The sequence below is a fragment of the Leucoraja erinacea genome, chromosome 22 (assembly GCF_028641065.1).
Source record: "Leucoraja erinacea ecotype New England chromosome 22, Leri_hhj_1, whole genome shotgun sequence".
NCBI classification, from domain to species: Eukaryota; Metazoa; Chordata; class Chondrichthyes; order Rajiformes; family Rajidae; genus Leucoraja; species Leucoraja erinaceus.
Window position 1 is genome coordinate 36,311,354 of NC_073398.1, and position 21,940 is coordinate 36,333,293.

At 46.5% G+C, this 21,940-nt stretch overlaps 2 protein-coding genes across 6 annotated transcripts in view; one reads left to right on the forward strand and one right to left on the reverse strand.

Moving 5' to 3' along the window:
• Positions 1–35: 35 nt before the first annotated feature.
• tmem243b (transmembrane protein 243, mitochondrial b) lies at positions 36–19,207 on the forward strand. 2 transcript variants are annotated; one of them, XM_055653500.1, is made up of 5 exons: positions 36–156; positions 9,753–9,990; positions 14,550–14,600; positions 15,324–15,428; positions 18,502–19,207. In XM_055653500.1, the coding sequence occupies exons 2-5, from the start codon at positions 9,913–9,915 to the stop codon at positions 18,622–18,624; spliced, it is 357 nt and encodes a 118-aa protein (XP_055509475.1). In that variant the 5' UTR covers positions 36–156; positions 9,753–9,912; the 3' UTR covers positions 18,625–19,207. The 2 variants fall into 2 exon arrangements, with proteins under 2 accessions (XP_055509475.1, XP_055509476.1); XM_055653501.1 differs by lacking the exon at positions 36–156 and adding an exon at positions 3,797–3,903.
• The window catches only part of dmtf1 (cyclin D binding myb-like transcription factor 1), a 29,725-nt gene continuing 26,653 nt past the window's right edge, over positions 18,869–21,940 (reverse strand). For all 4 annotated transcript variants that reach the window (XM_055653492.1, XM_055653491.1, XM_055653493.1 and 1 more), the window contains exon 16: positions 18,869–20,885. In XM_055653492.1, coding sequence (XP_055509467.1) covers positions 20,809–20,885 — 77 coding nt within the window. In that variant the 3' untranslated portion in view covers positions 18,869–20,808. The remainder of the gene's footprint in view (positions 20,886–21,940) is intronic.

The window sequence follows — 21,940 nt, forward strand, 5'->3', positions numbered from 1 at the left end:
CTCCTCCCCGCGCCTGGGGGGGGGCGCGCCTGTGTGTGTCGGGGGCGCGCGCTGGTCCTGTCCCTTTAAGAGCGGGCGGCCATTTGTGTTTGCGCGCGCTCCGCCGGGCGGGGGCTGGTGGGGAGAGGGCGGGGAGACGCGGACTGGAAAGGGAGGGTGAGTGAGTGAGTTGCTGGGGACAGATGTGTGTGGGGGTAGTGAGGGAGGGGATAGTGGGGGGAGGGGTGCTGAGGGACGGGAGGTGGAGGGGACACAGAGGGGGGGGGGGGAGTGAGGGGATGGGTGGGAATGGGGGGTGTAATGGGGGGAGGGGGGTAGTGAGGGGGGAGGGGTGAGTGAATGAGGGCTGGAGGTGAGAGGGGAAGCAGGATCTAGTGGGGGAGGTGGAGTGTAGGGTGTGTGAGGGAGGAGTGAAGAGGCTGAGGGGAGGGGGAGGATGTGGTGAGGGTGGGGGAGGCAGAATGGAGGGAGGGAGGAGTGGGGCTGAGTAGTAGGGAATGGTGGGGGTAGGATCCAGTGAGGGAGGGATAGAAGGTGAGGGGGTCTGCTAATACCTCCCATCCCACCACTCAGGGTCATTCTTCCATTATCCTCCTCCTACCCCCCCCCCCCCCCATCCCATCCCCACCACCACCCCCCCCCCCCCACCACCCCCCCCCCCCCCCCCCCTCCCCCCCCCACACACCCCCCCCCCCACCACCACACACTCCCCACCCCCCACCACCCCACCAATCTCTCCCCAGCAATTCTCCCCGTCATCCCCTCATTCCCACCAGACTTAGCATCTTTCCCCCCCAACTCATTCCCACACCCCACACCCAATGTGTGTCTCTCTCTTCACCCCCTCCCCTAGACCCACTGTCTTTCTCTCTCCCCCCCCCTCCACCCCCAGACTCAAGGTCTCCCTTTCTTTCCCACCCCCAAATCCACCTGCATCCACACAACCCCCTCTCAGGATGCCCCTGGTTTGGTTTTATTATTGCCTGTCGTGGCATTTACACTGGTCTGCTGAAGGGACAATTAATATGTTGTTATTGCAAGGATTTGTAATTAATCCCCAAAAAGTTAAAATGTATTTTTCTAAATGCCTTCATGTTACAGTGCTTGAGTTTTGAAAGTTGTGTGGTATTTATTTTAGCCTTGCTGTATTTGAGAAGCCCCCTTTGGTCCCTACTTCATCCTCAAATATATAGGCCTTATTCCTTCTGCCAGCCTACCACTACTATGCCTTGGGCTGTGGTGAAGCCAACCTGATGCAAGTTTACATTTATTATTGTCATGTGAACTGAGGTCCAGTGAAAAGCTTTGTTTTGCATGCTATCCAAAGGACTCGGATAATAAGTGTTCAGGAAAGAACTTAATTTGACTGTTTAAACTGAAGATAGACACAAAAAGCTGGAGTACTCATCGGGTCAGGCAGCATCTGTGAAGAACATGGATAGGTGACGTTTTACAGAGTGCTGGAGTAACTCAGCGGGTCAGGCAGCGTCTCTGGAGAACATGGATAGGTGACGTTTTACAGAGTGCTGGAGTAACTCAGCGGGTCAGGCAGCATCTGTGGAGAACATGGATAGGTGACGTTTCAGAGTGCTGGAGTAACTCAGTGGGTCAGGCAGCATCTCTGGAGAACATGGATAGGTAATGTTTCAGGTCAGGGCCCTGCTTCAGACTGATTGTAAACCAGCATTTGTGGTTCTTTGTGTCTAGGTAGAGCAAAGGGGAAGATACAGAGTGCAGAATATAGTTCTCAGCATTGTAGTGCATCAGTTCCACAGACAAGTCCAATGTCCGCAATGGGGTAGAGGTGAATCGGACAGTACCCTAGCTTATGGAAGGACTGTTCAGAAGCCTGATAACAGAGGGGAAGAAGCTGTTCCTGAGTCTGGTGGTGCTCTGACTGGTGGGACTAGCTTAGGTCAGCATCGACGAGTTGGGCCGTATGGCTATGACAGTGTTTAAGTCTCAGTACACTGTTTGTGAACAGTAACTGACTTTGTGTGTTTTAAATGGGTACTTTTTAACTGAGCTTACAGGTTTGGAGGGATATGGACCAAACACGGGCAGGTGGGACTAGTGTAGCAGGGACATGTTGGCCGGTATGGGCAAGTTGGGCCACAGGGCCTGTTTCCACACTTTCATTCTATGATACCAAACTAATAGCAGGAATAAGAAGGAATGACCGGGGTGGGACAAATCTTTGATTATGTTGGCTGCTTTCCTGAGGCAGCGTGAAGTGTAGATGGAGTCAATGGTGGGGAGTGTGGTGTGTGTGATGGACTGGGCTACATCTACAATGGTGGGGAGTGTGGTCTGCGTGATGGACTGGGCTACATCTACAATGGTGGGGAGTGTGTTCTACTCCTGTCCCATGCACAACTCAAAGTCCATCATGTGATCTTCAATATGTGGTTGATAATTTACAGATATCGCCATTAGTTTTGTTATGCTTACGTGGCGTAAGCACAATGGTCATTTTTTTGCTTGTGTCTTATTTTTGTCTGTCTGTGGATGAACCCAGTGGGTCAGGCAGCATTTGTGGAGGGAATGGACAGATGACATTTTGTGTTGGGACCCTTCTTCAGACTGATGAGGTAGAAGTGAGATGGCTGGTGGAAAAGGGGCTGGGGCTGAAGCTAGTGATCGGTGGATCTGGGTGAGTTATCACTCGCTGTTGCCCTCCACTGCTTCTACTCACTGCTTTCTAGCAGCCTTCTTGCCTCTACCTCATCGGCTTGAAGAAGCGTCCCGAATTGCCAATTTATCTGTCCATTCCCTCCACAGAAGCTGGCTGACCTTCTGAGTTCCTTAAACGCTGTGTGTTTTGCTCAGGACTCCAGTATCTGCAGTGTCTTGTGCTTCCATTTTATGATTCATTAGACTTTAGAGATACAGCGAGGAAACCGGCACTTCGGTCAACCGCGTCCGTGTCGACCAGCGATCACCCCGTACCCAAGCACCATCCCTACAAATTAGGGGTGATTTACAACTTTATCGAAACCAATGAACCTACAAACCTGCGTGTCTTTGGAGTGTGGGAGGAAATTAGAGCACCTGGAGAAAACCCATGCGGTCACAGCAACTCTACGCTGTGCCGCACTAGTAGATGTCTCTCTTTGATGCTGGTGTATAACATTGTCACGGATGAATAGGTTCGCACGATGATTTTGTTTCTAAGTCAGTCACACAACAGGGAAACAGGCCCTCCGACCAACATGCCCCATCTACACTAGCCCCACCTGCCTGAGTTTGGCCCATAGCCCTTTAAACCTGTCCTTTCTATGTACCTGCCTCAATGTTTCTTAAATATTGTGATAGTCCCTGCCTCAACTACCTCCTCCGGAAGGTCGCTCCATACACCCACCACTCTTTGTACTCTTGTCCAAATGACTAAAGTAAGAGGGCGTTATACTACATGACTGGACCACACCTAATGGTTCTGGACACCACATCTTTGCTGTGGAGTGTTGAATTATCAGACTGACTCTGGACTCCATGGGAATGAAGTGTAAAGAAACATTATACAATTCAGATTCAGTTAACCTGATGCAGTGTTTTGATCAAAAACATAGACTGTTCCCCCACCATAGCTGCTGCTTGATATGCTGAGTTACTCCAGCAGCTTGTTTATGTTTCCTGTACAATTTAGGCCTCTCATTTCTTGCACTGCCCCACCCCAGCAAAGAATCTCACCGTGCCTAGTCACGTGACAATAAAGTATTCCATTCCATTTGTTATCTGACGCCCTTTTGTCTTCTGTTCACCTCCAGCCCTTGTCACCTACTCCACCCATCGTTGGGGCAGAACGGTGGTGCACCGGTAAAGTTGCTGCCTTGCAGTGCTTGCAACGCCAGAGACCCGGCTTTAATCCTGAATACGGGTGCTGCCTGTTTTTACATTCACCGCGTGAGTTTTCTCTGAGATCTTTGGTTTCCAACCACACTCCAAAGACGTGTAGGATAATTGGCTTGTGTTTGTTTACTTGGTATAAGTGTAAATTGTCCCTAGTGGGGATTGCTGGTCGGTGCGGATTCCATGGGCCGAAGGGCCTGTTTTCGTGCTGTATCTGCTAACCCTAACCCTAATTGGGAAGCATTTAATACAGGTAGAAGTTGGCAGATGTGTGGAGACTCCTGCAGAAACAGTGATGGTTAATAGTAACACTACTGGTTAACAAAGGTCTTTCAAAGGATACAAGGAGATGTATGTATGAGTAGGTTGCAAATTCCAGGAGTTCAATGATTGGGCATAGACTCCTCTCTGACTGAGATGTGCTTTAGTACAACAGCAAATTATTGCAGATGATTGAAATGCAAAATAACAGCAGGGAGTTCTGGAGGTACTTGCAGGACAAACGAGAGAGAATATTTTGGGTCAAAGAAAGTTTATTGAAATTTCCTGCTGGTTAGTAGGATGGATAGTGTTAGTGTGTGTGGGATCACTGGTTGGTACAAGATCCAGTGGGCCGAAGGGTCAGTTCCCATGCTGTATCTCTAAACTCTAGACTTGCTGTACTCCGGAACATGGAATTGGAAAAACTAGGGTTCTGAATACACTGTCTGTGTGGATGAGAGGAGAATCAGTCTGAAGAAGGGTCCCGCCCTGAACCGTCACCTATCCATGTTCTCCACAGATGCTGCCTGACCCGCTGAGTTACTCCAGCACTCTGTGAAATGTCACCTATCCATGTTCTCCACAGATGCTGCCTGACCCGCTGAGTTTGGACAAGAGGTTGTTTTGTGTATCTTTGCATATATATCAAATATTCAAATGCTGGCTGCAGAGTTTGATGTTGAGCTGAGCTATTTGTTTATTCGGAAATCATCAAACGTGGAGATTGTGCAATGACTGTTCACTGGAGACTAACAACACTGCAAATGGCTTTGATGTGGATGGGCTACAGCCTGCGCTATCTCAGTCGTACAGAGCACTTAGTTTAACCTCCCCTCATCATTAGCACTTAGCCTGGTCATAGTCATACAGAGTGGAAACAGACCCGTCACCCAACTTGTCCACGCTGACCAACATGCCCCATCTACACTAGTCCCACCTGCCTGCAATTTGGGCCATACCTGTCCTATGCATGTACTAGTCTAAATTTCCTTTAATTGTTGTTATAGTACCTGCTCAACAACCTGTTCTGGCAACTCATTCCATCTACACCCCACCCCAACAGGTTCCTATGACCACATCCTATTAAATCTTTCCACTCTCAATTTAAACCCATGTCTGGTTCTTGACTTCCCTACTCTTGGTAAAAGACTGTGCATTTTCACTCCTTATTCCCCACATGATCTTATACACCTCTATAAGACCACCTCGCGTAGAATTTTATTTTTATTAATGGCTTAAGCATTAAAGTTACCCATTTTCAATTGCCTCCTACAAGGCAGTGCTGATTAATCATTCCTATGAAAGACACAAAAAGCTGGAGTAACTCAGTGGGACAGGCTGAGTTGTTTTGGGTCTGAACCCTTCTTCAGACTGAATCAGACAGACTGAATTCCGCGCTGTATCTGTAAACTAAACTAAAACCCACCGAGTCACCCGTTCACACTAGTTCTATGTTATCCCACTTGCTCATCCACTCCCTACCCACACAGTCACTTGGAGCACACACACACACACACACACACACACACACACACACACACACACACACACACACACACACACACACACACACACGGCGGCCCGCTGTGGCACTGGGCCGCCCGTGTCCTATTGTTTTGCAGCCACATTATTTAGCTGAATTTAGAAGCACGGTTATTTTAAAATGTGTGAGCCACATTATCCCAGAAGTGTGAAGTGTGCTCTCCTGTAGAATCGTTTTCCATCTCCATGCTTTACTATTCTCTCACCATGACCCCATTGTTTCAGCTGACAACAGCAGAGAGTTTCATGGCAGGAAGTAACGTAATAGATGTGTTTGTGGAGTGAACATATTGATGGCCTGTGGTTTCAACCGCTGCACGTTTGATTTAAAACGCTGCAAAAGAGCAGGAGTTGATTTGCCTTTCACAATTATTTATTGGGGGTCTGTGGCTCAGATGGATGGGAGTTAGCTGCTTGCATCAACTCAGAACGAGCCAGCCAGCTCTCAGTCTTTCTCCTCTTCCCTCACATGGTTGTAAACGGCAAGGGTTGGGGATAGCAACCGTGCAAAGGAATAACCACCAGGATATTTTTACAGCATAGATAGGGCGGCAGCGGTAGAGCTGCTGCCTCACAGCACCAGAGACCCGGGTTCCATCCTGACTACGGGTGCTGTCTGTACGGAGTTGTACCTTCTCCCCTGTGACCTGTGGGTTTTCTCCGACATCTTCGGTTTCCTCCCACACTCCAAAGACGTGCACTTTTGCAGGTTAATTGACTTTGGTATGAATGTAAATTGTCCCTAATGTGTGTAGGATAGTGTTAGTGTACGGGGATCGCTGGTTGGTGCGGACTCGGTGGGCCGAAGGGCTTACTTCAGCGCTGTATTTCTAAACTAAATAAAGGTAGATAGATAGATTCTTGATTGGTACAGGTGTTAGGGATTATGGGGAGAAGGCCGGAGAATGTGGTTCAGAGGGGAAGATAGATCGGCCATGATTGAATGGCGGAGTAGACTTGATGGACCGAATGGTCTAATTCTACTCCTAGAACTTAATGATTTGGTGAAGAAGATGAAACAGCAGCCTGTTCTAGGTAGCATAGTTCAGCCATCACAGCGAGGAAGCCAACTACAGCTCCAAGAAACCCCCACGTCCAAAACACCCACCACCCAATCGTGTAACTTCTGCTTTTGTAAGAACCTTTTTCGCTTTCCGGTTTTGTGTGATTTATGTTTAAAACACAGGAAATGTAAAGGAAACAGATGGCAGCAACAAAAAACAGACACAATCTATATGTACTTTTCATAAACTGATTATGTGACACGAGAGAGAATTTAGGGGCTGAATCGAGAGGGGTATGGGGATTGTGCGAATGGTCGCTATATCATCGACGATAGACACTGTGCTGGAGTAACTCAGCGGATCAGGCAGCATCTGTGGAGAACATGGATAGGTGACGTTTCACAGAGTGCTGGAGTAACTCAGTGGGTCAGGCAGCATCTGTGGAGAACATGGATAGGTGACGTTTCACAGAGTGCTGGAGTAACTCAGCGGGTCAGGCAGCATCTGTGCAGAACATGGATAGGTGATGTTTCAGAGTGCATGAGTAACTCAGGGGGTCAGGCAGCATCTGTGGAGAACATGGATGGGTGACGTTTCACAGAATGCTGGAGTAACTCAGCGGTTCAGGCAGCATCTGTGGAGAACATGGATAGGTGACGTTTTACAGAGTGCTGGAGTAACTCAGTGGGTCAGGTAGCATCTGTGGAGAACATGGAGCTTTGCCTGACCTTTAGAGATGCTGACTTACTCCGGCACTGTCTATCTTTGGTGTGATCCAGCATCTTTAGTTTCTTTGTACACACAACTTTATCAAGGACAAGGTTGACCAGGGGCATGGAAGGAATTTACTCGCCACCCGGGCTATTTCTTCAAGAAAGGCAGTAGGGATAAGCTAGCGAACCACAGGCTAAAGCCACTGCTAACGATCAGATCGGCCTCTGATTGGGATTAATCAGACCGGGATTAATTTCAAACAGTCAGTATGGCTTTGTTAGGGGGAGACACAATCCGACTAATGTGATTGCATTTTTTGGAGAGGCTACAGCATGTATTGATGCAGGCACTGTGATTCATAGTTATAGAATGATACAGTGTAGAAACAGGCCCTTCGGCCCAACTTGCCCACACCAACCAACATGTCCCAGCTACACCAGTCCCACCTACCTGCGTTTGGCCCATATCCCTCCAAACCTGTCCTGTCCACATCCATGTCCAAATGCCCTTTAAAGATTGTGATCATACCTGCTTCAACTACCTCTGCTGGGAACTCGTTCCATACACCCTCTGGTTCATATTATATCTTTTCCCCCTCACCTTAAACGAAAGGCCTTTGGTTCTCGATTCCCTGACTTTGGGCAAGAGACTGTGTGTTCACCCTCTCTATTCCCCATGAACTTATGCACATCTACAAGATCACCCCTCATTCTCCTCCTCCCCAGGAGGACGTATGCACAATGAGGGGTAGATGGCAAACAAAGAAACATAGAAAATAGGTGCGGGAGGAGGCCATTCGACTCATCGAGCCAGCACCGCCATTCAATATGATCATGGCTGATCATCCAAAATCAGATCCCTGTTCCTGCCTTTTCCCCATATCCCTTGATTCCGTTAGCCCTTAGCGCTATATCTAACTCTCTCTTAAACATCCAGTGAATTGGCCTCCACTGCCTTCTGTGGCAGAGAATCCCACAGATTCACAACTCTCTGGGTGAAAAAATGTATCCTCATCTCAGTCCTAAATGGCCTACTCCTTATTCTTAAACTGTGACCCCTGGTTCTGGACTCCCCCAACATTGGGAACATTTTTCCTGCATTTAGCCTGTCCAATCCTTGAAGCATTTTAAGTTTCTATAAGATCCCCTCTCATTCTTCCAAATTGCAGTGAATACAATCCAGTCGCTCCATTCTTTCATCCCGGGAATTAACCTGGTGAACCTACGCTGCACTCCCTCAATGGCAATAATGTCCTTCCTCAAACTAAGAGACCTAAATTGCACACAATACTCCAGGTACAGTCTCACAAGGGGCCTGTACAACTGCAGTAGGACCTCTTTGCTCCTAAATTTAAATCCTTTCTTCACTGCCTGTTGTACCTGCACGCTTACTTTCAGCAAAACACCCTTCTCCACAGCAGTGGGGTGTGAAACCAGAGGGCATGGGTTTAGGGTAGGGCTGAGTTTTAGAGGGTAGTGGAGACAGGACTTTTTCACCTTTGGAGATGAGTGGAACTGAATTACACACAAAGCTCCTGCTTCTGTGCCACAATCAAAGCGCAAAGTGCTGGAGGAACTCAACGGGTCAGGCAGATCTGTGGAGGGAACGGACAGATGACGTTTTGGGTCGGGACCCTTCAGACTGCTGGAGTGGGGAGGGGGGAGAAACCTGGGGGAGAGAGAGAGAGAGGTGGCGGTGGGACAAACCCTGGCGAGTGATAGGTGGATATGGGGGGGGGGGGGGATGGGCAGATGGGTGGAGTAAGTGAAAGGCTGGAGGTGAACAGGTGACAAAAGGGGGTCAGATATGGAGAGAAGAGGAGGAGGGAAATTTAAAAAGATGGCAGTTCATGTCAAAGATAGATACAGAGTGCTGGAGTAACTCAGCGGGTCAGGCAGCATCTGTGGAGAACATGGAGAGGTGACGTTTCACAGAGTGCTGGAGTAACTCAGTGGGTCAGGCAGCATCTGTGGAGAACATGGATAGGTGACGTTTCACAGAGTGCTGGAGTAACTCAGCGGGTCAGGCAGCATCTGTGGAGAACATGGATAGGTGACGTTTTGGATCGAAACCCTTCTTCAGACGGAGATTCAGTGGAAAGGGAAACAAAATCATTTTAGAACATGTCTTTTTGTTGTGAAGCTAATTAGTTAATTGCAGCTTATTTGCCTTGTGTCGTTCTTAATGAGGAGTTTTGTTCTCGTATAACAATGCATCTGTGCAAGGAGCAGACTGGTTTATTTGATAATGTGATGTTTTGGTTACTTTAGTGGAGTGTACTCGTATGCGCTGTCCATTTGTGCAGTGGATACTCTGTTTCTTGTGACTAGTCGGCAGCAGCAGGGTTCGCTCGTTCTAACTGTCTCGATTTTTACTTCTCAGAGTCGTTCACCATGAGAACCAAGAAGAAAGCTAACCCGTGAAGCGCTAGCTGTCCGATGTCTTCAAGCAGATACAGTTTCCACAATGTGCTTGGGATAAGGCTAAGGAGTGCTGGTGAGATTACCGTCTGCATGAGTGTGTACCACCGCCCAAAGTTGCCATGGATGACTTTGCCACGAGGTCATACGGGACTAGTGTACAGGACAACCGGCCCTTGTTTGGAGAGACGTCAGCGAGGGTAAGGGCGTGTACAAGTTACCACTGCCATCTCAAATCTTCTCATTCCACACAGCCGTTTGAAAGCTGGCCAATTTTTTTTATTTAGTTTCAGCTGAGTCACTGGAGCCCAGAGGACTCTTGCATTTCTTTATTTTGTTACTTTAGTTTGGAGATACAGAGCAAAAATAGGCCCTTCACCCCAACCGAGTCTGTGCCGACCAGCAATCTCCGCCAACCAGCACTATCCTACACACTAGGGACAATTTACTTTTTTTTTTAACCAAAGCCAATTAACCTGCAAACTCAAGTCTTTGGAGTGCGAGAGGAAACTGGAGTAACCGGGAAAAAACCCACGCAGGTCACAGGGAGAACATACAAACTCTGTACAGACAGCACCCGTAGTCAGGATCGAACCTGGGTACCTGGCGCTGTGAGGCAGCAACTCTACCGCTGTGCCACCGTGCCTGTTTTTAGTTTGAATTAAAATAATTGAAGTGTTTAAAATTAATAATTGACATAATAAAGGTGAAAGTTGACGGGTTATCAGAAGTATCCCTGTGCACATTAGTTCCGTTTATTGACACTTGTACCGAGGTGCAGCGAAAAGCTTTTGTTGCGTGCTAACCAGTCAGCGGAAAGACAATACTTGATAACATTCAAGCCATCCACAGTAATACACGATAAAGGGAATAACGTTTAGTGCAAGGTAAAGTCCGATTAAAGATAGGCTGAGGGTCTCCAATGAGGTAGATGGGAGGTCAGGACTGCTCTCTAGTTGGTGAGAGGATGGTTCGGTTGCCTGATAACATCTGGGGCGGCACGGTGATGCAGCGGTAGAGTTGCTGCTTCACAGCGCCAGAGACCCATGATCGATCCTGACTGGGTGCTGTTTGTGTGGAGTTTGTACGTTTTCCCCGTGACCTGCTTACGTTTTCTCCCATTGCTATTTTTGTACATTTCTATTTCCAGGTGCATGGGGGGTAATAATTCTTAAACTAAGGTTCACAAACTTGTTTTGCATCTTCAGGGAGTTGACTACATTTTCAATGCAAATTATTTTTAGATTGTGAAAGCACACACTCAAACTTTATAGTTATATTTAACAACGACTAGTATAATAGGAGTATATAATTGTTATCTTGTAATATGTAGAAACAAGGAACTGCAGATGTTGGTTTACAGAAATTGTCACAGTGCTGGAGTAATTCAGCGGGTCAGGCAGCATCTGCGGAGAACATGGATAGGTGACGTTTCACAGAGTGCTGGAGTAACTCGGTGGGTCAGGCAGCATCTGTGGAGAACATGGATAGGTGACGTTTCACAGAGTGCCGGAGTAACTTAGCGGGTGCAGCATCTGTGGAGAACATGGATAGGTGACTTTTCACAGTGCTGGAGTAACTCAGCGGGTCAGGCAGCGTCTGTGGAGAACATGGATAGGTGACGCTTCGGGTCGGGACCCTTCTTCAGACTTCCAGTCTGAGGTGAGTTCTGACCCAAAACGTCACCTGTTTTCTCCAGAGATGCTGCCTGACATGAACCTCCATCTCGCCTGCAAGGACTGTCGGAGTCCCTGAATGGAGGTGAGGGAGCAGGTAAAGGCGCAGGTGTTACATCTGCAGTTGTAGGGGAATGCAACTGGGTTTGGGTGGGAAGGGATCAGAGGATCTGTGGACTTTGATTTTGCACTGAGTATCAACCACTGAGAAGGCTGTGGAGGCCAGGTCATTGGGTATTTAATAAGGCGGAGATTGATAGGTTGTAGGATTCATTAGTACGATGTTGGGTTATGGAGAGAAGGCAGGAGAATGGGGTTGGGAGGAAGAGATTGATCAGACACGATTGAATGGCGGAGTAGACTTGAATGGCCAAGTAGACTTGATAACCATTATTGTAACTAACTTTAAATAAATTGCATCTCCAATGTACAAAAACTCCAGATAGAACCATGTAATGTATTTTTTGTGAATTCTAGCAACCGGAAGGTACTGATTGACTGGGAATTCCGAATACAGATGTATTACAACAGGATAGGGCTGAGTTATTTTTCCCTATAGCACCGGATGTGTGATCATTATTACAAGAGCTGCCAAGCTTTGTGGAACAAGGATTTGTAACACCAGTACATTGGTAGACAAAAAAAGCTGGAGTAACTCAGCGGGACAGGCAGCATCTCTGGAGCGAAGGATCTCCAGAGATGCTGTCTGTCCCGCTGTGTTACTCCAGCCTTTTGTATCTATCTTTGGTGTAAACCAGCATCTTCTGTTCCTTCCTACACCATTAGATTGGTTGGGTGGTGCTCCCTGCTACTGAGAAAAACAAGCTTCAATTAAAAATAAAAGCAATTAACCATTATGTGCTGTCAAAGGATATTCAGATTCAGGATAAATGGAAACTTTAAAACATTCATACAAAATTATCCATTAAAAATTAAAAGGTAGTCGGCAGACTAAACATAAATAATATATCAAAGCTAGACACAAAATGTTGGGGTAATTCAGTGCGACAGGCAAGATCTCTGGAGAGAAGGAATGGGTTACATTTCGTGTTGAGATCCTTCTTCAGACGTCTCAACTGAAACGTCTCCCATTCCCCTCTCTAGAGACGTTGCCTGTCCCACTGAGTTACTCCAGCATCTGCAGTTCCTTTCTACACAAATAATATTACAAGGTGAATTGATCCATAGCATTGTACAGGATATATGAAAGAACAGCCAAGTAGAACCGTGATGCGTCTCCCACTCTGTAATCCTTAGTGTCGCTTATTGTCACGTGTATCGAGGTACAGTGAAAAGCTTTTGTTGCGTGCTAACCAGTCAGCGGAAAGACAATACATGATTACAATCGAACCATTAACAGAGTATGGAGAGGAGTTTAAGAAGATCAGTTAAAGTAAGAAATGCTGCTGTAAGGGTAAAGATGTAAGGGTGTGGAGCATTTGTAATATGTGAGTGAAGATCTGCTTCTGTGGCCAGCACGCACATAGTCGCCTGGGTTGGGTGGTATCTTGGAAGCAGATCCTTTGTTCGTGAGGCTTTGAGTTGCTGATCAAGGCTGTGATGCAATCAGTCATTATGCTCTCCATCTCTCTCTACTCTTGCTCTCAACGTTTCAACTCTGAAGTTGCACATCTTCTGTTGGTGGAATGACATTGCAATGTGCAGTAGACAAAAATTCTGGAGAAACTCAGCGGGTGAGGCAGCATCTATGGAGCGAAGGAATAGGCGACGTTCTGGGTCGAGACCCGAAACGTCACCTATTCCTTCGTTCCATAGATGCTCTCCATGGCTCGATCCGAAATGTCGCCTATTCCCTCGCTCCATAGATGCTGCCTCACCCGCTGAGTTTCTCCAGCATTTTTGTCTTCTTCAGGCTGATGTGGGGGGGGGGGGGGGGGGAAGAAGAAAGGAAGAGGCGGAGACAGGGGGTGGGGGGGGGGCGGGGAAGGGGGGCAGAAAGCAGGGACTACCTGAAATTGGAGAAGTCAATGTTTATACTGCTGAGGTTTAAGGTTCAGTTCCTTACAATGTGCAGTGATAAGAAGCAATGCAAATCTAATAAAAACCTGTGATTCTGGAGTGAATAACATCATTACAGTTAAATGCCAAAACCTGGATGTAATCTAACCTTAAATGTCAATCTGAACGTTGATTATTGTATTCATGATGCTGTACGATCTCGACTAGCTTTTTGTAACCTAGTGTTCATTTAGTTATCTATTAGGCCTACATTCCAACAGTACAGAATGCTGCACTCAAAGTTATAGGGTGACACGGTGGCGCAGCGGTAGAGTTGCTGCCTCACCATGCCAGAGACCCGGGATCAACCCTGACTCGACAGAATTTGTACGTTCTCCCCGTGACCTGCGTGGGTTTTCTCCGGGTGCTTCGGCTTCCTCCCACACTGCAAAGACGTGCAGGTTTGTTGGTTAATTGGCTTCAGTAAAATTTGTAAATTGTACCTAGTGTGTAGGATAGTGCTGGTGTATTGGGATCGCAGGTCGGTGTGGACTCGGTGGGCCGAAGGGCCTGTTTCCGAGCTGTATCCAGTATTGTTACTTGCTGCAGCTTTATAGGTACATTTATACAAAACACACAAATAAATAGACAATCAATAATAAATCCGTTGACTTTAGACTTGAGATGCAGCACGGAAACTGGTCCGTCTCCAGTCTAAAGTCAACCGGTATATTATTGATTGTATATTTATTTGTGTGTCTTGCATAAATGTACCAATAAAGCTGCAGCAAGTAAGAAAGTAATTGATGGTACACATGAGAATTAAACACCATTGGCAAATAAGTGACTTCAGAGATACAGCCCAGAAACGGGCACTTCGGCCCACTGAGATCCAGGAAGGAGAAAGGAAGAGGAGGAGACAGTGGGCTGAGGGAGAGCTGAGAAGGGGAGGAGAAAGTAGGGACTACCTGCCCCCTCCACCCTCGCATCAGTCTGAAGAAGGGTCTCGACCCGAAACATTGCCTATTTCCTTCGCTCCATAGATGCTGCCTCACCCGCTGAGTTTCTCCAGCATTTTTGTCTACCTTTGAGATTTTAATTGATCTTTTTTTTTCCTCTTTCAGGATCGAATCATCAACATTGTAGTTGGTGTCCTCACTTCACTGTTGCTATTAGTAAGTATCAAGGGCTGGAATCTTGGGCTGTTTGTAATTAGAATCAGCAATGGCTTCTCAGTGTGTTCCAATGGTTCACTGGTACTTTAATCATGTGTACCCAAGTACAGTGGAATTACTTTAGCGTAGTTAATCCTCCTGTACATTTGTGTATGAGCTCGTCAGGAAGGCTGGCTCCATCCTGGGGGCGGAGTTTGATTCACGGCATGTGGTCTTGGAGGGGAGGATGCTCCTCAAACTGCAGAACACCCTGGACAATACAGCTCACACCCCCTCCGTGACACACTGGTCAACCCGAGGAGCACCTTCAGCAACAGACTAGTTCCACCAAGATGCAGCACAGAACACCACAGGAGATCCTTCTTCCCTGTGGCTATCAAACTGTACACCTCCTCCCCCTTCTGTGGGGTAGACTGATTTCCCCCCCCCCCCCCCCCCCCCCTCAATCTTTGACATCCCCAATCCTTTTCACTCGTCACTAAGTTCATGTATCTTGTATTTTATGACTGTTGGTAGATTAACTTCCCTCCTGGGATAAATAAAGTTCTATCGTATCGCATCGTAAAACCTTGAGAGGAATGGATTGGGTAGAAGCACAGAATCTCCTGCCCAGAGTAGGGGAATCGATTGCCAGAGGGCACGGTGTTGTGTTGAAAGTACTAATCTCAGCATCAATCCTTGTCTCATCCATCTTACTGTTTTCTTTCTAATTTCATCCCATAGGTAACGATCATTAGTGCATTTGTTTTCCCTCAATTACCTCCTAAGCCGCTGAATATTTTCTTTGCTGTCTGCATCGTACTGAGTTGCACGTCAATTGCTGTTCTTGTAAGTATTGACATCTCGTGATCTGCTTTGTGTGGTCATTAGTCACTCCTGTGGATGGTGAATATGAAACCTTCCCAGAACTGGTGTTAATTATTAACAGGAAGGAGAAGATGTGCAGGAAGGAACTGCAGACGCTGGTTTAAATCAAAGGTAGACACAAAATGCTGGAGTAACTCAGCGGGACAGGTAGCGTGTCTGGAGAAGGGTCTTGACCCGAAACCTCACCCATTCCTTCTCTCCAGAGAAGCTGCCTGTACCACTGTGTTACTCCAGCATTTTGTGTCTACAGGAGGGAGAAATATGTGTTCTGTACTCAAATGTGGGTGGCACAGCGGTAGAGTTGCGGCCTCACAGCGCCGGAGACCCAGGTTCCATCCTGACTACGGATGCTGTCTACGTTCTCCCCGTGACCGCGTCGGTTTTCACCCACACTTCAAAGATGTACAGGTTTCTAAGTTAATTACCTTACATAGAAACGTAGACAATAGGTGCAGGAGTAGGCCATTTGGCCCTTCAAGCCAGCAACGACATTCAATGTGGTCATGGCTGATCATCCACAAAAAAACCCGTTCCTGCCAACTCCCCCATATCCCTTGATTCCGCTATTGTTAAGAGCTCTATCTCTCTTTTGAATGCATCCAGTGAATTGGCCTCCACTGCCTTCTGAGGCAGAGAATTCCACAAATTCACAACTCTCTGGGTGAAAATGTTTTTCCTCATCTCAGTTCTAAATTGCCTATCCCTTATTCTTGCTATTGAGGGAGTGCAGCATAGGTTACCCGGGTTAATTCCTGGGATGGCGGGACTGTCATTGGATGAAAGAATGGAGCGACTGGCTTGTATTCACAGGAAATAACGATGAGAGGGGATCTTATAGAAACATATAAAATCATTAAAGGATTGGACGGGCTAGATGCAGTAAACATGTTCCCAATGTTGAGTGAGTCCAGAACCAGGGGCCACATGCAACATCGGGGCCATCTCGGCCCTTCTAGTCTGTGCCAAACACTTACTCTCACCTAGTCCCATCTACCTGCACTCAGACCATAACCCTCCATTCCTTCCCTGTCCATATACCTATCCAATTTATTTTTAAATGATACAAACAAACCTGCTTTCACCACATTCTCTGGAAGCTCATTCCACACAGCTACCACTCTCTGAGTAAAGAAGTCCCCCCTCATGTTGCCCCTAAACTTCTGTCTCTTAATTCTCAAATCATGCCCTCATGTTTGAATCTTCCCTACTCTCAATGGAAAAAGCTTATCCGTCAACTCTGTCTATCCCTCTCATCATTTTAAAGACCTCTATCAAGTCCCCCCTTAACCTTCTGCGCTCCAAAGAATAAAGACCCATCTTGTTCAACCTTTCCCTGTAGCTTAGTTGCTGAAACCCAGGCAACATTCTAGTAAATCTCCTCTGTACTCTCCCTATTTTGTTGACATCTTTCCTATAATTTTGCGACCAGAATTGTACACCATACTCCAGAATTGGCCTCACCAATGCCTTGTGCAATTTTAACATTACATCCCAACTTCTATACTCAATGCTCTGATTTATAAAGGCCAGCACACCAAAATTCTTTACCACCCAATCTACATGAGATTCCACCTTCATACTCAACTCCTCTTGTTATGAAGGCCAACATGCCATTAGCTTTCTTTACTGCCTGCTGTACCTGCATGCATACTTTCAGTGACTGATGTACAAGGACACCCAGGTCTTGTTGTACTTCCCCTTTCCTAACCTGACACCATTCAGGTAATAATCTGCCGTCCTGTTCTTGCCACCAAAGTGGATAACCTCACATTTATCCACATTATACTGCATCTGCCATGCATTTGCCCACTCACCCAACCCTCTTCACAGTTCACACTGCCATCCAGCTTTGTGTCATCTGCAAATTGCTAATGTTACTTTTAATTCCTACATCTAAATCATTGATGTATATTATAAATAGCTGCGGTTCCAGCACCGAGCCTTGCGGTACCCCACTAGTCACTGCCTGCCATTCTGAAAGGGACCCGTTAATCCCTACTCTTTATTTCCTGTCTGCCGACCAATTTTCTATCCATGTCAGCACCCTACCCCCAACACCATGTGCCCTAATTTTGCCCACTGATCTGTGTGGGACCTTATCAAATGCTTTCTGAAAGTCCAGATACACTACTTGTTCATTTTACTTGTTTCATCCTAAAAAAATTCCAGAGATTAGTCAAGCATGATTTCCCCTTTGTAAATCCATGCTGACTCGGACCGATCCTGTTACTGCTATCCAAATGTTCGGCTATCTTATCTTTTATAATTGACTCCAGCATCTTCCCCACCACCGATGTCGGGCTAACTGGTCTATAATTCTGTTTTCTCTCTCCCGCCTTTCTTAAAAAGTGGGATAACATTAGCTACCCTCCAATCCACAGGATCTATCTCTCCCTCTCAACCCCATTCTCTTGTCTTCTTCCCATAACCAGTGACACATGTTCTAATCAAGAATTTGTCTATCTCTGCCTTAAAAAATATCCACTGACTTGGCCTCCACAACCTTCTGTGGCAATGAATTCCACAGATTAACTGCCCTCTGCCTAAAGAAGTTCCTCCTCGCCTTTCTAAAAGAGCGTCCTTTAATTCTGAGGCTGTGACCTCTGGTCCTAGACTCTTCCACTAGTGGAAGCATCCTCTTCACATCCACTCTATGCCCATCTGCAATGGTTCTGTTGGTCCTTGACTGCCTGCCATCCACACAGTTTAAGAATAAGGGGTCGGCCATTTAGGACTGAGATGAGGTAAAACATTTCCACCCAGAGCGTGGTGAATCTGTGGAATTCTCTGCCACAGAAGGCAGTGGAGGCCGATTCACTGGATGTTTTCAAGAGAGAGTTTGATTTAGCTCTTGGGGCTAACGGAATCAAGGGATATGGGGAGAAGGCAGGAACGGGCTACTGATTTTAGATGATCAGTCATGATCACATTGAATTGCGGTGCTAGCTCAAAGGGCTGAATGGCCTCCTCCTACACCTATTTTTCTAATGCCAGGAACCTTCTTTCACGCTGCACCGACGTAATATTTTTTCAGATCTGCTGGTATCGCCAAGGAGATCTGGAGCCCAAATTCCGCAACCTGATCTACTACAACCTGTTTTGCATCCTCCTGTTGTGTATATGTGCCAACTTGTACTTCCATGATGTGGGGAAATGAGAGCCACCATTCGCCAGCGAGGGAGAGCACCCTGTGTATGAGCGCTTGCAGGTGGAGCGTCACGGACACTGGTCCACACTGTCTGACCTGCCTGTCCGTGTCGCCACGTACGGCCTCGGTGGAGGCAGATTCACCAGCGGCAACACCAACCGGACTTGGAGCCAGCTCTCCGCACATGATGCCGGCTGGGGCAAAGGGCACAAACACTTGCTGAAGTACATTTTAAACCTTTTTGCACTAAACATTCCAGACTTTGCCAACGTTTTGAGATGAACACGTTCTCTTTTTGTATGAGCAGCATTATTTCCACCCCCTCTTTTATTGAATCAAAGCACTTGACGGACCATGATGAGTTTTTACAAAGTATATAACAAGATGGAAATAAGAATACTGCAAGACCAATGTTTATTTTGTCTTTTAAGTAAGGAAATGATTGCACCATGGAACCACTTAACTCTATGGAGTTTATACAATGAAGTCACAGCCAAACCAAGACTGAACTGGTACTGCAGAACACAACTGTAGAAAGCATTTACTTTGTTTTAAAGAATAAATAGTAATAAAATAATTTATATACATTGAACTTGCATTATGCTTTCTGTTCATTTGTGCATTAAAAAATAAGGTGAATACTATTGAGGGTAATTGGTGGAGGGTTTGTGAAATTAAGTATTTTATCAAATTTATCATTGCTGTAGTGCAGTTTGCTTTGGGTAGTTTTGTCTGTAATTTTACCTTTCTGTGTTTGCTATTTATTGTGAGCGGCAGAACCAGAATATTGTTTTTATCTGACTCGTTAGACATAGAGGGACATTCTAACATCCTACAGAGTGGCAACAGGAGGTATGAATGTGTGTGCACTCCATCGAAACAATGGGTAAGAAAGACCCAGAGTGCTGGAATAACTCAGCGGGTCAGGCAGCATCTGTGGAGAACATGGATAGGTGACGTTTCACAGAGTGCTGGAATAACTCAGCGGGTCAGGCAGCATCTGTGGAGAACATGGATAGGTGACGTTTCACAGAGTGCTGGAGTAACTCAGCGGGTCAGGCAGCATCTGTGGAGAACATGGATAGGTGGCGTTTCTGATCAGGACCCTTCTTCAGACCCAAAACGTCACCTGTCCACATTCTCCAGAAGTGCTGCCCGACCCGCATGAGTTACTCCATCACTCTGAAATGTCACCTAATTTGAGGAAGGTCATTCTTGTTATTGAGGGAGTGCAGCGTAGGTTCACAAGGTCAATTCCCGGGTTGGCGGGACTGTCATATGATGAAAGAATGGAGAGACTGGGCTTGTATTCACTGGAATTTAGAAGGATGAGAGGGGATCTTATAGAAACATAAAATTATTAAGGGATTGGACATGCAAGATGCAGGAATGTTAGGGGAGTCCAGAACCAAGGGCCACTGTTTAAAAAATAAGAGGTAGGCCATTTAGAACTGTGATGAGGAAAAACTTTTTCACACAGTGTTGTGAATCTGTGGAATTCTCTGCCTCAGAAGGCAGTGGAGGCTGATTCACAAGATGCATTCAAAAAAGTTAGATATAGCTCTTAGGGCTAGTGGAATCACGGAATATGGGGAGAAGGCAGGAATGGGGTACTGATTGTGGATGATCACATTGAATGGTGATGCTGGCTCGAAGGGCCGAATGGCCTACTCCTGTACCTATTGTCTCTGTATCCATTTTCTCCAGAGATGCTGCCTGACCCGCGGAGTTACTCCAGCACTCTGAGCCTTTCTGTGGTACAAAGCGGCATCTGCAGTTCCTTGTTATTAAACAAGGGGTGATGTGGTTCAAAGCTTTTGGGGATAGAGTTTGTACAAAATTACTTTAAGCTGAAGATCCCTAAACTAGAAACTTACAAACAGTTTTAATGGTGAAACTTAGTTCATCCGGTAAAAAAAATAACTTCCATTTCACAAACAGTTCAAATAAATAATCCTATCTGTTAATCTTTGATAACATAATAAGGGGGAAGGGGGTTGTATTTAATGAATGTATTCCGTAGCACAATGTCACATTTAGTTAATCTGCACCACAGAAAATTGAAATCAAATGACAATGATTCTTTTAGGTTTCTCAACGTTTTGCAGGTTAGTTTGAAGGCAGCACCATAGTAGAAATATCAGGACCCCCCACCCCCTACGGTGAATGATCAGTGTTGCTGTTGCAGGTACTCTAGTCATCAGGATCTGGGCTTTCCAACGATGAGCTGATGATGTCTGAGCAGTCTCCTTGTGGGTGTAAAATGGGATCTGCAATGGGAAGGTCACGCATGTCAGGTAGGAACATAGAAACAGAAAAAATAGGTGCAAGAGCAGGTCATTCGGCCCTTCGAGCCAGCACTGTTGGCTAGTATGGGCAAGTTGGGCTGAAGGGCCTGTTTCCACACTGTATCATGGCTGATCATCCAGAATCAGTACCCCGTTCCTGCCTTCTCCCCTCTCTCTTGAAAACATCCTGTGACTTGGCCTCCACTGGAGTCCCAGCACTGAGCCTTGCATCCCCCCCACTAGTCACTGTGGCTATCTTCAAACGCTAACAGTTCAATCCTTCTGCAAGCTTTTCAAAAAAAATGAGGGGTAACTTTTTCACACAAAGGGTGGTGGGTGTATGGAACGAGCTGCCAGAGGAGGTAATTGAGGCTGGGACTATTGCAATGTTTAAGAAACAGTTAGTCAGGTACATGGATAGGACAGGTTTGGAGGGATACGGACCAAATGCAGGCAAGTGGGACTAGTGTGGCTGGGACATGTTGGCTAGTATGGGCAAGTTGGGCTGAAGGGCCTGTTTCCACACTGTATCACGCTGACACTAAAAATGCTTCAAGGTTTGGGTTTCTCAGAAGAGTCCAACCAAAATCTTTCCTGGGGATTTTATTCCCATCTGACCATCGCACAGGGTTTCAGAGGCGACATTAACGCTGATTGTTCCACAGTTGCCTTCCTTTTGTTTTTATCGGGCACATTAATTGGCATTTGCTGGTGCTATCCAGAGGCACAAGGGAAATGCCAACTGAGGTACCCCCTGTATACAAGGGAAGGCAATTAAACTACTGGGGAATTACACCCACTCGACTGAATTTAACTTTTATCATAAGAATGAGGCCATTCGGCCCATCAAGTCTACTCCACCATTCAATTATGGCTGGTCCATCTCTCCCTCCTAACCCCATTCTCCTGCCTTCTCCCCATAACCTCTGACACCCGTACTAATCAAGAATCAATCTATTTCTACCATAATAATATCCACTGACTTGGCCTCCACAGCCATCTGTGGCAAAGAATTCCACAGATTCACCACACTCTGA

Excerpts from the sequence above, each read along its gene's own strand:
- tmem243b (XM_055653500.1), top strand. The coding sequence starts at position 9,913 with ATGGATGACTTTGCCACGAGGTCATACGGGACTAGTGTACAGGACAAC. Across the intron at positions 9,991-14,549 it reads TTGGAGAGACGTCAGCGAGG|GATCGAATCATCAACATTGT; the intron begins GTAAGGGCGTGT and ends TTCCTCTTTCAG. Across the intron at positions 14,601-15,323 it reads TCACTTCACTGTTGCTATTA|GTAACGATCATTAGTGCATT; the intron begins GTAAGTATCAAG and ends TTCATCCCATAG.